The 16,821-nt window shown below is 41.7% G+C and overlaps 1 protein-coding gene across 2 annotated transcripts in view; it reads left to right on the top strand.

Moving 5' to 3' along the window:
- The window catches only part of uggt2 (UDP-glucose glycoprotein glucosyltransferase 2), a 39,246-nt gene that overhangs the window by 15,966 nt on the left and 6,459 nt on the right, over positions 1-16,821 (top strand). For both annotated transcript variants that reach the window (XM_086051182.1, XM_086051181.1), the window contains exons 23-34: positions 99-230; positions 2,208-2,338; positions 2,745-2,840; positions 2,974-3,076; positions 5,927-6,006; positions 7,032-7,221; positions 7,310-7,468; positions 8,526-8,611; positions 10,384-10,468; positions 10,841-10,923; positions 15,178-15,282; positions 15,398-15,482. In XM_086051182.1, the coding sequence (XP_085907308.1) occupies positions 99-230; positions 2,208-2,338; positions 2,745-2,840; positions 2,974-3,076; positions 5,927-6,006; positions 7,032-7,221; positions 7,310-7,468; positions 8,526-8,611; positions 10,384-10,468; positions 10,841-10,923; positions 15,178-15,282; positions 15,398-15,482 (1,335 nt within the window). The remainder of the gene's footprint in view (positions 1-98; positions 231-2,207; positions 2,339-2,744; positions 2,841-2,973; positions 3,077-5,926; positions 6,007-7,031; positions 7,222-7,309; positions 7,469-8,525; positions 8,612-10,383; positions 10,469-10,840; positions 10,924-15,177; positions 15,283-15,397; positions 15,483-16,821) is intronic.

Genomic DNA, 16,821 nt, shown 5'->3' with positions numbered 1-16,821 from the left:
GTTTTGGACAGCTGTAATAGGGAAAAGGTCCTTGAGCTACTCTATTGGATTGTACAGTACAACCTCAATACAAGAAAACCTTTTTTTTCTGCTCTTAGGGAATGGATACGGATGCCTTTGAGAAGAAGTTCAACACACTAGAAGTAGATTTCATCCGCAGTCAGCAGCTCTTCTGCCGCCATGTCCTAAAACTGAGTTCTGGACAGAGAGCGGTCATCAGCAATGGCAGGGTGAGTGCGTAGAATGTCTGCGCGATAAGAATCAATTCATTTCATAATAGTAACTCCAAAGAAACAGGTGTTCACAAACTGCATTCGTATATTAGTTGCCATGCCGCTGGATAGTAGGCAGTAGACAAAATTCAAATCATCAGACATTTCCCTGCTCCGCGAGACAGCAGGGCTCTTATCTTGAAATCGAGGGGAAGAAAACACACAGAACACCATGACTTAAGTGGGTAAAAAAAAAAAAAACATTGTGTTACAATCACATTACATTTAACACCCCCAAGGCAAGTAGTAAATAATACATTCCAAGTCCAAATGTCCTCGCCTCAACCTTCCAAAGCGCGGATAGATGAAAAAGCAATTGTGGTCTGCATATAAACACAAAAACAATTGTTGGAAACAACTCTTATTCCTGTTATGTTATGTGTAAAAGTTAAAGTTCATAAGAGCATTGCGAGCAGACGCTTTGACAGTTCTTAAAGCGGAAGTCAACCCAAACATATTTTTTATCCAGAATATGTTCTATGCAGGCCCACTAGTTGAAACATGGCGTTCTGATTAATATTGCATTTGTGGAATATGACTTAAGCAGCAAAATCCACCCGTTTTTAGCCATCTCAGGGGGCGGCCACTTTGTCACTTCTGTCGACTGAAAATGACATCACAACTGCTCAGGGTTCAGGTAACGACCAATCACGGCTCACCTGTTTTCTGAAGCTGAGCTGTGATTGGTCGTTACCTGAGCCCTGAGCAGTTGTGATGTCATTTTCAGTCGACAGAAGTGACAAAATGGCCGCCCCCTGAGATGGCTAAAAAGGGGTGGATTAACTCTTATTTCACAAACGCAATATCTATCTGAATGCCATGCAGCAACAATCGCAAACAAAAAGTCATGGGTAACCTTACTGCATGCTCCATGTACAGGTTATGCATATGTATGTATAGATTATTCAATATGGTAGTAGACACACAGAAAATGTTGTGTATTTGACCAAATCCAATAAGTTTTTGATCCAAAGCATAACAGAGTACTTGGAGGAGAAATCGTTGCTGGCAAGCACAGCGATGCGACATTTCTTGTAGTTGGTCACCAGGTTTACACACAGCTCAGGAGGGATTCTGGCCCACTCCTCTTGTGTAACTCTCTAAATCCTTCAAGTTTCTTGGCTGCCGACTGAAAACTCGAAGCTTCAGCTCCCTCCACAGGTTTTCTGTTGACTAGACATCTACAGACTGAGTGATTCCCAGCCACTGTGCCGCTTTACACTCTTGTGCTGTGAAAGATCATCAGGAGTGCTCCGGGAAATGATCCAATTTCACTTAATGGGTCTGAACATTCTTATTTATTCAGAACAAATATTGCATTGTTCATGTCCACGTCAGCAATGTGCAGTGACAGGCAGAACAATTAAATGCTCTTCCACCAGATGGCAGAAGGTGCATAATTAACGTAAGTTGTGGGTACATTGAGAGAGCTCACCATCGTTTTTGTATCCTTTATTTTTTGTGTGTATTTTTAATTGTTGGTGTGCTATGAGATTTTTCAAATGAATAACATATGCCCTTGGCTAACACTGGACGACACCGCTGCCTGACCTTAACATGCTTCCTCTTGAGTTATTGATCAATATAGATTGCCGTTATTGCACTGGCAGTATGTTTTGGGTCATTGTCTTTGTTTATTTCCCCCCACTACTGTATAGCCTATCACCTATGGCGTGGCACTGCTGATGGAGAAAAAAGGAATCATCACAGCATCATTGTATCGCGGTATCTTTGTCATTGACAAAATATCACTATTACATCTTGATTTTTACCAATTTTTTTTGTCCTGTGATTTCCACCTCTGGTCATTATTGTGTGAATAAACCGTGTGGTTTACAATTCCTTAATCCTAATAACCAACTGACTGACTGACGGGTGAAAACAAAGCTTTTGTCGATGCTCTGTTGCGACATTCCCGTCTGTCATTTGTGTCAGATCCTCGGGCCACTCGATGAGCAGGAGGAATTCACTGCAGAGGATTTCCAATTGCTGGACAAGATTACGCGGAGCAGCTCTGCCGAGAAAGTCAAAGCCCAAGTTAAACTGATGGGGATGAAGCCAAAGCAGTATGTTTTTTTTTTCCCCAGCTTATTTGCCCTGCTCTGACTTTCCATGATGGATGCTTGAGAATCCCATAAACCACAGGTGTCTAACTCAAGGCCCGGGGGCCAGATCCGGCCCGCGGCATCATTTTATGTGGCCCGCGAAAGACAAATCATGTGTTGGCTTGACATGTTTTTTTGAAATTGTCTTCACTGTTAACACAACATACTCAATATTTCAAGCATGTATAAGGCGATCATACATTTTCACGGGTTAACAGTCGTAACGGCCGTCCGAGTGAAATTAGAACTACCGTGCGGCCCGCCATAAAAATGAGTTTGACACACCTGTCATAAACTGTATGCCTTTTTACCTGTTTATTGTCTTAATATGATTCTAAAACATACAACTCCTTGTTTTTTTTCTTAGTGCCAGCGACCTGGTCATGAAAGTTGATGCCCTGTTGGCTGCAGTCCCCAACGGAGAGGTCCGAAGGGATGTGAACTTTCTCAAAGGGAGCCACAGGTAGGCAATTGTGCTGGGGAATTGGCCCATTTCTCTTTGAAACAAAATTGCAACTTCATATTGTCTAAGTTGAACCGGACATTTTGTTGATTTAAGTTATATTAGCTAGCCGTGTTCCATTTTCCCTCCTCAGCGTGCTGCAGCTCTCACCCCGTGAAAACGAGGTGTCCTATGATGTGGTGGCCATCGTTGACCCGCTTAGCAGGGCAGCGCAGAAGATGTCCCCCTTGTTGATTGTAAGTTATCGTCACTGACCAATCAAAGCCATGTATATCACTGTTTTTCCTCCAGCGGCAATAAACAACAGATTCACTGTCATTCCATAATAGTACACTGCAAACGTTGATAGACAGATCAAGCACCTGAAACATTGATCTGTTTTCACAGCCATCGTTGTATATTGTACCTTTTGAGGCAGACAAAATCCTAACTGCTTAATATCAAAGTATTACTATATTGTATATTAATCTGTAACGTAAAAAATGTCAAGGATTAGAACAGAGAAAACAAAAGTTGTTTCATTGGGTGATGGTAATATTCTGATGGAAATGCATGGAAATTTCAAATTAAAGACTGTTAGTGTCTGTCTATCCTGCGATTGGCTCGTGACCAGGTCTCCCGCCCAAAATCACCCGCAACCCATATGAAGACAAGTGATATAAAAAAATGTATAAATAGATTTGTATGATTTTTAATGCAGATCATTATCTTCCTTTGCTGATTGGCAGGGAGAAATTACATTTATGATGGCCGGTTTGGTGCAGTACGAACATTTTGAATTTCTATTGCCTGTAGTTGAATAGAGTAACAAAATAACATAGTTGTACTGTTTCAGGTTTTGGGGCAGCAATTGAAGTGACCTAAAGGGGTGAGCTAAACAAATGGCAGTCTGTTGATTTTTTTATTTATTATTTTTTAAACAGTTGTCACTTCAACTTGATAATGGGAGTGAGAAGAACACAAAACCTGCCTTTTCTCAAACAAAGCTTGCCTTCTTCCTGTTTTAAAAATTGATCTGCCTAAAACAGGGATTGTCAAAGTGTGGTACAATTACCGCTAGTGGTATGGGGGCTCCCTCTAGTGGTATGCGACAGAATTATTAAATTAAATACAAATGAAATTTCCAACATTCTAAACAAGTACAATTATAATCAAATGTATTCAAATGAAGCTTGTAGCTTTTTTCTTTTAATGTGCAGTGATTTATTTATTTATGTATTTATTTATTTGTTTGTTTGTTTCTTTATCATACAAGTACAGTACATATTTATAGTATATATTTAAAGGGGAAGTCAACCCAAAAAATGTCCTTACAATATGTTCTATGCGCCTTCACTAGTCTAAACACGGCATTCTGATTAACATTGTGTTTGTGGAATAGGAGTTAAGCAGGAAAATCCACCCCTTTTAGCCGTCTCAGGAGGCAGCCATTTTGTAGAAAGAACATGCCATGGAGTCTTCCATTTTTCATTTACTGTTGAATTCCTTGGTGAGGTCGGCCAGTGTTGTCCGGGTTTGATATGACAATATTCATGTACGTAGCTAACAAAGTTTAGCGCTATCCTGCCTACACAACTTCCGGTTTACCGTCCCAAACTCCACTTTACCACAAATGAAGTCAAATAGAGCTCGCAAGTGTTCATCAGCCTTTGTCATAGACCAGTGGTCTTATTTGGTGGAAATCCACCACAGATGGCCTGGCTTAATATGAAAATATGACTCATTCTGTTCAGGCAGCGAGTGAATCAGCTGCCATCACCAGACATTGTTAGTTGTGCGCTTGCAGCCCAGCACTGCAATGTGCAGGAAAAATCATGATGGCGGCATATTGTATTGATTTGTGGTTGTGATAGTCAGCCTCGTGCACAAAACCACAGACCCTTTGTTGTTTTTTCTTCCATTAAATTGTATATTTATTATATTACGAACAGCAGTAGCTCAATCTGTAAGGGCTTGATTGGAAGTGTTTGGCTTGGGGGCTGGAAGGTCGGATCGATCGATATCCACAGACCAAAAAAAGCCCAATATACGCCACGGGCTACAAATTTGGAAGGCCTGAGAGCTGGCTGCTGAAGGGATTGCAGTTGCTATTAGAAGTGATGCTAGGCTGCCGTTTTGGTTTGAAAGTGGGTGTTCTTTATTGTCCTTGTGTACAAGGCCGTACGAAACGTGCACTGCAAACAAGCTGATGTTAGCCACGGCCGCTACGCTGATTGCACGACTTATTCTGGAATGTTGCTAAGTCCACGTCGTCATCATCAGCTGCCTGAAGTGCCTTTGCTTTGCTTCTAATTTGTTGTCTTATGCTTAGTTGTTGGCAGATGAGGGATTTACCGGAGATAAATAATGGTCCACCATAGTTTCAGCATAGCCTCTGAAGACTATGGTAACAAATCAGCGCCAGGCTGCGGGGGTGTGCCCGCTCAGAGTGTGCCCGTGAGTGCACGGTAATTGCTTGACACCTCGTCAGTCACGCCTTCTGACTTTGATTGGTTGTTTGATATTCCTCCTGCAAGGTGCGGTGTTTCCTTGAAAGTCAAATTTGAGGTGCAAGATGTTTTATTTATTTTTTGTCACAGATCATTTTAACAATGTTCTATTATCAGGTCAAACTGAGGGTTTGAACAAATTACACAAAAAGTGAGTTTTGAAAATAGCAAACACTTCTGATGAGGATGATGGAAAATTACTGTGGTGGTGAAGTGCGCTGGAAAACAAACATTTGTCTGCGCAGCAAAGTGCAGGAGTTACATAGTTTTACATAGGTTTTTTTTTTTTTTTTTTTTTAAAGATTTTACTGTGTGTTATTAACTTTCATTTGTTTGTGAAAAAGGTGTGTATATATATATATATATATATACACCTTTCATGCAGTAAATGCCTGTTACTCTCTGCTTTTGAGTAAATAAACACCTTAGGCCACTTACACAAGAATGTGTGATGTAAATTGAATACGGTAATCCTTTGGGGAACGTAATACAGCTTGTTTTTCTTCCATCGTCTGCTCTTCATCACACGGAAGCCTGTTTGTTTCTGCCTTTGCTTCTTAATTTGAACAGTCTTTTTTCCTCTGTGGCCTCCCGCAGGTGCTCAGTCAAGTGGTCAACTTAAGGCTGCGGTTGTTCATGAATTGCAGGGCCAAGTTGTCCGAGATGCCCCTCAAGAGGTAGGCTCGGCGCTCCAGCTGTAATTAGGTGCTCCCGTTAGGCTTGTTTGAGTGTCCTCGGACTGTTCACTGAGCAGCTCCGCCTCGCTCCTCCACTCCACAAGATTAAACTGATGCAATCTGCTTAATATCGCCGCCTTATTGCTCTGGGCCTGCCCTTGCATCTGTGAGCAAATTGCACTGCCGCGGTGCAAAAAAAATAAAACGGCCCAACAAATCAACAACAAAAAGACCCGTGTCTTGGAACTTTTAGAGTACCGTGAATGTGAGTCACAGTGATTTTTACAATACTGTGTTGAAGAGATTTGTGTTGGTGACACTCGTATTATACACTTCATCACAATTTCCAGTACAGCAGACAAGACCACAATTTCCAGTATGACTTTTAAGTGATCATTTCAGAGTTTTTTAAACATCATGCCGGCGTGTCTGTAGTTTATTATATTTAACTTCCCTTAATAGGTTCACAACACTAGCCGATGCTGTTGTCACTTTATACTAATCAGAGCCGCCTGGTGATCACAAACATGCAGTTGTTTTCAATTAGTTGAATGCTCAAAATAACCTTTGATAATGAGCCACATGCTGCTTGCACAAGACTTTATCTGTTCACACGAAGTAACCCTTTGTGGTAAATTTCCATTACAGAATTCAACTATTTGAGGAGTACAATACATTATAGTTGTCTTAAGGCGCCATGCCAATATGTATAACATGAGAGTATTGTGGCTGGTATCCTTGTGTGTTTTTAGCGCGTCGTTGTTGCTTTTGTTTTCCAGTGCATCTTGGAGCTCACATCAGAAACCAAACCAGCATAAAAATTAGCCTGAAGCTAATGATAGCAAGTGGTTCTGCCCATAATGCTGTTTGGCTTACCACCACCTTCTACAGTAGTAGCATTAAGTGCTGTTCTTGACTGTTTCTGTCTTAGAAAGTCGACAATTTCACAAGATGTCCTGATTTTTAATGATTTTAAAAATGTATTTGGGAGCTCCGAGTCTCTGACATTTCATGTTTGTTTGCAGCTTTTACTCTTACGTGTTGGAGTCTGATCTCACCTTCTTGGCCAACGAAACGATATCTGCCGGTCCGGTGGCTCGCTTCACGGAGCTTCCCGAATCTCCACTTCTCACCCTTAATATGGTCACACCAGAGGGCTGGATGGTGCAGGCCCTCCGCAGCCCCCATGACTTGGATAACATCCACCTTCAGGAGGTAGGCCGCTGCCCCTCTTTGACCCGCTTTAATTCCTTTAGTTGGTCATTTTTGTTTGTGTACTATTCAAACCGTGATGTTACGCCAGGTGAGCGGGACCGTAATGGCCGAGTATGAGCTAGAGCACCTCTTGCTCGAGGGCCACTGTTTTGACCTGTCGACCGGCCAGCCTCCCCGTGGACTGCAGTTTACCCTGGGCATGAGTCAAGACCCTCTCATGTACGACACCATCGTCATGGCTAACCTGGTCAGTAACTTACTCGATTCCAGAACTTACCAAGGCTGCCTACCTGTTACTACCACCATGATAGATGTACAGGGCCTCCTCGGATTATGGCGGGGTTTCATTCCTATGGCAGCAACGTAACCCAAAATATTCTGTAGTCTACAACTAACACAGTAGTAAAGTCATCATTACAGTACTTAATATTTATATTAAAAAACACGTCTAGGCCATGAATATAAAATAATCAAATGAACGGAAATTAAACATGTCTTCTTGTGCCGTGTCACATTGTTTTCTTTTGGAGGAACTGCTTTCTACAAGACAGAAACTCTGGTCAAAGTTGAGGATTTTATGGTATTAATTCCTTAAACATGAATCTAATACGATTATACTCGTTCATCAATTTAGTCAATCTGTCCAAAAATACAAACAAATATGTTTATATTCACCTATGTATATGCCAGTGACATATAGAACAACTAAATAACCTTCCATTAGATGGCAGAATGTGCTAGAGTACTTGCATGTACAAACACACCCGCCTAAATGTACACAAACACACAACACATAATTGTGACAGTATCGAGACATGTCAAGGCATTGAGGATCCAGGCCAGGAACCGACAGGTGCCGAAGTCCGCAAGCACAGAGAGACAACTCTGGCCCGGGTAGATCGGCGTAAACTCAAGATGTGCAGAGCCCGCCAGTCCCTCCGGCCACGTGGGAAGACCAAAGTCACCCCCCAGCGTGGAGCGACAATGAAGTCAAAACTTGTTTTACATTTGAAACTTAAAAAGACGATAATTCGATGAAACAAGATAAGGTGTTTAAAAAAAAAAAAAAAAAAAGGGATAAAAAGATACCGGTAATAGAAGAGACAGTAAAGTAAAATAACTTTAACATAATAAAAATAAAATCTTGTGAAACAACCTTAAAATCAATCCTGAAACAAACGGGGAGCCAATGCAGTGGTATTAAAATCGATGTAATGTTTTCCCGCCCAATGGGCGAGCTGAGCGAATCAAGGCTCCTGGCCACTATGTGACATTCACCATTTGTGCTCTTTTGACTACAACAGGGGTATTTCCAACTAAAAGCCAATCCTGGTGCCTGGCTGCTCAAGCTGCGTAAAGGTCGATCAGAGGACATCTACCAGATCCTGTCGTGAGTTTTCACCATCCTTTTGTAAAGTCGTCTTTCCCCCCCATGTACTTGTTTTCAGAAGGTCAGGTAATGAGAATAATTAGGTGTCTTCACCAGAACCCCCCTCACTATTAAGGGCTGTTTCAGCTGCCAGACACTGGTAGCAGTGAAAACCCATCGCTATGGTAACGTGGAGAGCTGCTGACACTGTCTGAGCTCCAGGTTTTGATGAGTGCAGGGAGTTGTGCTCTACGGGGGGGGGGGCATGTAGGAGGAGCGGGCCGCTCTTAAAAAGAAGACATGGGGGTTGGGGGGCCAGGTGGTGATTCAGCTGGTCAGCCGTCATGCCGTCAACCCTGCAGTGTGTGTCGTAGGCAGCAGAATGCCTTTCAGGTGGTGAAGCGTAGGTGTCAGCGAGCTGGCGTTGTCTAATTTCTCCGAGCAAAGACGTGCTGCGGTTGCTCTTAAAACCGAGACTTTCACAAAGAAACTTGCAGCGCGTTCTATCAAAACGATAATGGCCCAAGTCCTACTCATCCGCGGCTGTGTGTCTTCACGGGTAGTGCTCAATCTACAGGGTCCTCCATTCCGCATGACCCTATAGGATCACAGGTACAGTCCTCTCTGGCACGGAAGATTTAGGACACGCGCGGCACGAGCCTCTGTTCCTGTGGAAAATCATATAGGACAAGCCAAGATTTATTCCCCAATCCTCCAGGTGAAGCAAAAAGGTGATGTCATTTTTCACCTTGGCAGTGTCATTATTCTTGTGGTTAGCGGGCACTCTGCTCCGCTTTGGTGGCTGATCAGAGCCGAGTGTCCGTGCGCCCTTTGCTGCTTCTGCTGCACCTCCTCGCCCTGACAGCCGTGATTGAGATGGCCGGCTCGCCACTCCTCACAGAAACCATACAGATTGATTTCTGGTACCCCTAAAGCCATGGGTTCAATTGCCCCAAAAAAACGTAGCACCGGAGCATCCAATTAGTTCACCCCAAAATGAAGCCATTTGTCAAAATGATAACCTTAATTTTGGGGTATTTTTGTAATCTATTAGGGTTCTCAACGTCTTGCTCTGCATCATAGCCGATAAGTCACCATTAGACTCAGTAGATCGCACCTGCCAAAACACACTAGTCGCCACTCTTCAACTCAATAGCTGTGAAAGGCCAGTGTTACACGATCAATACCGCACCAACGTTTTCATTAAATCAGCCATCTTTATACATTGCAGATGAGAAATAGTAATGGATATAATACGGGCTATGTGTTTCTTAATAATGATGGAGGGTAACGAAGTTGGTCCTAGTGTCAGCGCCGGCTGCCGAGTGCTACTGTTGGCAACCATCAAACAGAAAAATACAATAACGACAGAACACGTTCCAATTTGGAATCAATGGAAATTGAATGAAACCTTACTATTTTAAGTGATATTAACTGTCATACAAATGTTAAAATAAGTGAGCTGCTGTATAAGAAACACCACTTGTATGTATAGTCTTTTACAGTATGTACACTTTTGATCGTACATCAACTTGGAGTAGAGTAGTAATTAGACCCCCGCAGTTTGTTACCAAATTAGCTGTGTTGAATTAATGTGTTACAAGCTGTGCTGATGTGACATAGCATAATTACTGGTTATGATAATTATTGAGAATATTGAGTTGAGGCCTATGAAAATAATTTTTTGCACCATTGTGCCAAGTCCAACCCACCTATTTAATGACTTTTTCCTGCAGCGTGATATTGACGTGTTCAATTTTTTATGGGAGTAACAATTGTCATTTATTTGATAGGCACGATGGAACCGATTCCCCAGGAGATAACGGCGACGCCGTAGTCATGCTGAACAGCTTCCTCAGTAAGATCATTAAAGTCAGGGTGAGTGTGTTATATTTTTTTCTAAATGATAAATAATCCTTAACAGCAGAAGTGGGCATTACGTCAGATTGACGGACGGACTGGTTTGATGACGAATGACTGGGCATGTTTTAATAATGGATGGACTAAGCACTGACAGAAGTGGATTTTTATCCGTCAAAGTCATCATCTCTACAGGCCTGTCACTGACCGGTCCGTCGTTAACAGCCGCCTGTTTTTAAGTACGTTTTTTTGGAGAGGACCGACTGACGGACCAGCGGATTACCTGACGGATTTAACTGACTGACTGACTGACGGACTAACCAACTGACGATTACAAAACGATCCGTCGCGAAAAAGGACGAACTGATGCATCTTTTGTTTGTTTCACAGGTGCAGAAAAAGGCCGAGAAGATGAATGAAGATCTTTTAAGTGAAACAAGTGAAAGCAAAGGCCTGTGGGACTCCATTGCAAGGTGTGTATGCCATTCCCTCATGTGTGATGTGTTAGTTGACATAGGATGACTCGCGTCCCCCCCCCCCCCCCTTTTTGTCAGTTGATCGGCAGGAACGACTGTACTTCCTTTGTCAATGATACATTATGGTTTCAGGAGATCTTATTCGTCCCCGGGCTCCAGACTACATTATTATGCTGTAAGAGCTAGTCTTGCAAAAAATATGTGCTTCTGTAGGTATGTGTATGCTAGCCTTTGCGTGTGTTTGTGTGTGTGTGCGTGTGTGTGTGTGTTTCCCCCCCAACCCCTCCTAATTGTGTGATCCTGTCTGCTCACCCTAACGCTTGCCGTGTGAAGTGTTTGGAGCACTTTTTAGAAAAGGTTGGCAGTGTTGCTGGCTGCAACCTATTTAATACCTTCAGACTCATTGTATTCATCTTCTTTATATTTTTGTGCTGCATTTATTTGTCGCTTCAAGCTGCTGCTTTTCTAATATGTGTGCACCGCAGAGGCGTGAAGCTGTGTCAAAGGTGTTGTTTGTATTGCCGTCAACACCACTATTATATATATATATATATATATATATATATATATATATATTATATTATATTATATTATATAGCACATTTTTAACTACAATTTCCTACAAAGCTTGGAACAGATATTTACTAGAATAAAGTCTTGGAATTAATGTGGCAAAAAAAAAAAAGTATATTTCGATTCAGACACTGTCCTAATAGATTTCTCTGATCCTTGAATACGATTTTTTTTCCTGTAAAATACAACCACTTAACGATACGTCAAATACGTATTGAATTTGGCTTTGCAAATTGCGCAAATTGTTTTGCAAAGTGCGCAAAAGCCGTCGAGCAACTTTTTAAAGTCAAACTACCGGTACTTTGTTTGTCTTTGCGCCAGTGACTCTCTAAATTTGGCTGCCAAGTGAGCAGAGGTCAGCTGCCACAGGAAGTAAATCAAACAGAGTTCATTGAGTTTGGTGTTGATGGACAGCTAAATTCAGCCTCTCAATATATCCATGCTCTCCTCATGATTAGCGCTCACGTAGTGATACAGTGCAGCATATGGTATGTGGAGCCTCGAATTGCGATCCGGGATGCCACAGTTCACATCGTAATGAGTCCACACATCACATCGGCCACTGTGCGAGGCGGTGAGTGGCTAGCTGTTATTTTTCCAGTCCAACTCGCGCTCGGATACGCCGTGCAGTGAGCGACGGGCTTTCGCACTAAAGATACAATATGTAATGCCGCGCAACCCATCCATGGACAAATTGGTACGGAACAACACACACGTTGACACACCTTGCTTAGTGAAAGCTGTGTTTCTGTATTTCAAAAATATATATAGTTTAAGCCTCCTCGCGATGGGCTCGGACAAGAGTGGCAGACGGAGGTTAATCCAGGTGGATAGCTTGTCTCATTAAGATGCCAGCTGGATACATTCAGCAGAACAGGTTATAGCGGCAGTGTGGCCTTGGTGTGGACCTTACCCACGTGGATGGCATTGCAAATTGCTGGCTGGCCGGGGAACACCGTTTCAGTCTGTCTTGGAGTTGGTTTTGGTCCTCGAGGCTATGTACGCCTCTTTGATACAGCTGCATACAGTTAAGATAGTTGTGCACTGTTTATTTAAAAACATGTAGCTGGTCACCTCATTATTCGATGGAAGGAGTCATAGGGAAAAAAAAAAAAGAAAGTCAAATGAATAAGCGTTATTAACTGTACAATGTTTTGGTCTCATTGAACACACTTAATGGTCATACAAGTGCAAAAATAAGTTCACATATGGACAGGGTGTGCCATAGGTTTCCATTCATAGGGTTTTTATACCTATGATAGCGTGGGTATCTGAAACAAAAACATATACATTATGCATTTTCCTCAGTATGGAAATTTATGGCCCAACCCTGTATTATTAATCCATCCACCAATTTTGTATTCCGCTTGTCCTCGTTAGTGTACAGCACAAGCAAGACTTTGGCGAGGCGTGGCGGGTACACCATGGACCAGTTGCCAATCAATTGCAGGCCACAATCTGTATAGACAAACATCCATTTCGCCAAGTCACACTCACATTCGCACCTAAGCGCAACTTGTGTTTCTCAATTTTTTCAACCCCAAATTTCTCCTTCAATCTCCAGTACAACCAACCTTATAATAAAGTAGCGTAGTAGGCCTAAGTGTTCATCAAAAATGAGACAGAGGGGTTTTTTTTTTTCCCTAAAACGTGTATTTTATATTATTGTAAGCCACTGTAACCTGATGCGGTTTGAACATTAACACTTGAATGAAAGCTGTTTGTCAGCCAATCAGATGTAGAAACGAGTTTGGATGAATGAACAAAGACATCATAGATACTTGAGTCCAAACTTGCTTGCTTCCGTAATTCATTTGTAATCTCAGGACTACTTTTGAGGGATTTGTTGTAGAAGATGGAAGGAAGGTCATTTATTGATTCCAAACCCTCACAGGAGTTGGTGAGGCAAGTCCGTGCATCAGCCTTGTCTTGGTGACGCGCTTACAAATGGCGAGCTTGATCTCTTGTCTGGATTTTTTTTCCTTCACTTTTGTCTTCTGAGAGTTCATATTGTGATGTCTTCAAGTGCTGCCAAGACCTGCAATGGAGAGTTACGCTCCATCACATGCTCACTGTCTGACATATTGGTAAAGATCGCCGTTTGGTTTTGAATGTGGCAGAAGAGAAAAGTGCAGTTGATGAAATATGACCGCGCTCCTCAGCGGACCAACTAAAACGCATTTGCGATACGTTTATGGTGCAGAGTCTTAAGGAAAATGTTGCACAAGTGATTGCCTTATTACTTGAAATATCCCAACAGCGTTATTTGCAAAACACTCACATCGGGGGAGGGGGGTGTCGATTCTACTCCCAAGGACTTTTTGCCTGTTAGTTTTATCCAGTTCTCAGGATTTAAGCAGAGCTGAGGTTATTGGATGCAGAGAGTAAGTGGAATGGAAGGTTTTCAGGATGGAGAGCGAATGTTACAAATAGGGTAGTCCTGCCTTGGAATGGACTGATAGATTCGACTGTCTGAATCACTCCTTGCAGTTGCTTTACAAACATTCACCATGTACTGTATGCTCCCTAGTAGTGGAATAGGATTATGCTCTGTTTATAAGAACACAAATCAACTTATGTCAACTTTATTTGTAGGGCACAATAAAGCAAAAAAAAACGCAGCTGAACATAGTAAAGATAAAACCAAAAAAAAACAAAAACAATAAATAGATATTATAATTGTATTTTTTTGTGCATTTGATCAGATTTATGAATACTTTAAATGCAACAGACATTAAAGTACAATATGTGAGATTGCGAGTGTAAAACCTCTAGGCACTGCCCAGCCTCTCTTACGGCTCAAATACTCCCTCCAAATTGCTTGGAGCTTTTTATACCAAACAGTCATAAGAATGTCAATTTTTTTGTGTGTGTTTTATTTGGACAATGTCTTTTATGAATGCTTATATGCAAGTGCAGTGATGCTTGTGTTTCTTTAAAACAGTGCCACAACTTAGTGCTGAACTTTTGTTTCACCTTTCTTCTTATTGAGATTGTGAACACATTTTTTTTTTTTGTTATACTTGTTTTTTTTTTGTTTTTTTTGTTCCAGACATAGTTATGTGACCGTTATCTCACGATCATTTTTAGCTGAATCTTAGTTTGCCATTGCGGCAGGTTGGGTTACGTACTATAGGCCCTCGTATCTCGGGCACCACTGTAATGTAAATCCGTACGTATCACTGTCGTTTCCTATTCATTTCCAGTTGAGCGCTCTCATTGATTTTTAAATCCACACCAAGCTTTTGGGCACATCTCTCATGACACAATATTTAGCCTAATGATGCTTTGCACCCACCAAGATTTGCAATTACACTTTCAACGACTCACCATGTTTGTGAATACTTTTTTTTTTTTTAATTATATTACGTAATAGAATTATTGATCCAACTTGTCCTGCAAAATCCATCTCCTGTCAGGAATTGTAGTTTGTATTGGATTGGAATGATAGCCCTCTGGAGGAACTTAATTGAATGCCAGTGCAGTGTAATAAAATCATGATATTCAATGGAAAACCTCAGTTGGCTTCAAAACAGTAGCGCACCGTGATACGTAGCGCTTTTCTGTCGTTGTTCCTGGCTTCAAAAAAGCTGGACAACTTCCAGGCGTACTTTTGATTCACTGTATGAAAGACATCCATCAATGGGAAAATAAGACAAATTGTTGTCTCGTCTACAGCATCGCAGGAGGAGGCATCAAGAAGGATGATGGCGAAAAGAGGAAGGAGGATGTTCTAAACATATTTTCAGTCGCCTCCGGTCATCTGTATGAGCGCTTTCTGAGGTATGAGCTGCTCGTTTCTCAGAGCCTCTCATTGGTTCCGCTCCAGGCTCTAAAAGTCATCTTCTTTTCAGCCTTGATCCTGTGAGTTCTCCCTCTCCTTAAACCTCTATTTCAGGATCATGATGTTGTCCGTCCTTCGCCACACCAAAACGCCCGTCAAGTTCTGGTTTCTGAAGAATTACCTCTCCCCTTCGTTCAAGGTAACTCTTTGGCCTCCAGTTTGCCTTTTTTCATGCTATTAATGGGAAAAATCCCTAAAACGTTAGTAATGTGAAATGGTTGTGTAATGATCTTTAATTTAGAGGCCACAAGATGGCGGCAAAGCACATCATTTAATTTCAGCTTTATTTGAATAGGGACTGATAGACAATCGAACAAATCTCTAATGTAATGTATCACACTTTAAGCACCTTTGTTAAAAAAAATCGCCAAGTTTAGGTAGTGAGGCTTCAAAATCATAAGTTCAAGCCATTGTCTCTGTTCTCAACTGCTGTGGGCATGTCCACGAGTGTGCTAAAACCACACCCATCTCACCTGTCAACTGTCAATCAAATACCTCAGCCACGGCCTGGAAATTATGGATGCTACTTCGACGAGCATCTTTTTCATGCATACATACGTACATACCCTTGCAGGTTTGAAACGCGAAAATATATCCGCTTAGTGCCTCCGTGGCTGGAATATATTCCACAGGCATGCAACGAGGCACTCTGAAGTGGCCACGCCAAGCGGACTATCCAAAATGAAGATGCATTTTCGGGGTGTAGGCAAAGCTAGCTAGCTACCTGCACATCGCCATTGCACTGGTTGGGAATGAATGGAAGCGCTCAAATGCATCAATAGGCTCCGTTTTAGCCTCCCCCAAAAAAAAACAAAAAAAACGTTATATCTCCACAATTGAGTTCTCTGTCTTTGCACACCTTTTCCCAATTATGTTAAAAAATAAAACTCTATTTAAAAGAAATCAGTGAATGAACTTTCCAAAGTCTCTAAAAATTGTAGCCCGCCTGAGACTTTGACATTTGATTTGAGTCAACGCGCTGGCACTTGTGCTGGATGCATGATGACTTATTTCTTGGCCTCAAACTCACTTTGAGTAACGCATTCCTCTCTAAGATTCCTTTTGATGTCATCATTCCTTTGATATGTCTTTCACCTTGAAAAACAACACAGCGGCTCCAAATGCACTTTCATTTCATCATCTGTAAACAAACACATGCGTTCTCAAATAGCTTCACATCACTTTACTTCTTTCTACAGGTCGTTTTTGCACGCCGACAAAACTTGAAACAGGGATTTCAAGATGATGGGCATTCACTGTTGTGTCAACTGCGTGAGCTATTATTTCCTTGTGCCGTTTTTCACAAAAAGTGTCACTGAGATTTTTTTATTTATTTTTTTTTTATTAAGAGGATACAATTAGGGCTGCACTTGATGACTAGTTTTAGAATTGAGTATTCTACCAATTATCCCATTGTTTAATCGATTCATCTGAAAAAATATTTGCTTATTATTAAAAAAATAATACGAACCCAGAAT

This window comes from Filicampus tigris, chromosome 14, assembly GCF_054856515.1.
Source record: "Filicampus tigris isolate MCC_2025a chromosome 14, RoL_Ftig_1.0, whole genome shotgun sequence".
Classification (NCBI taxonomy): Eukaryota; Metazoa; Chordata; class Actinopteri; order Syngnathiformes; family Syngnathidae; genus Filicampus; species Filicampus tigris.
This window is presented reverse-complemented; position numbering and strand designations above follow the sequence as displayed.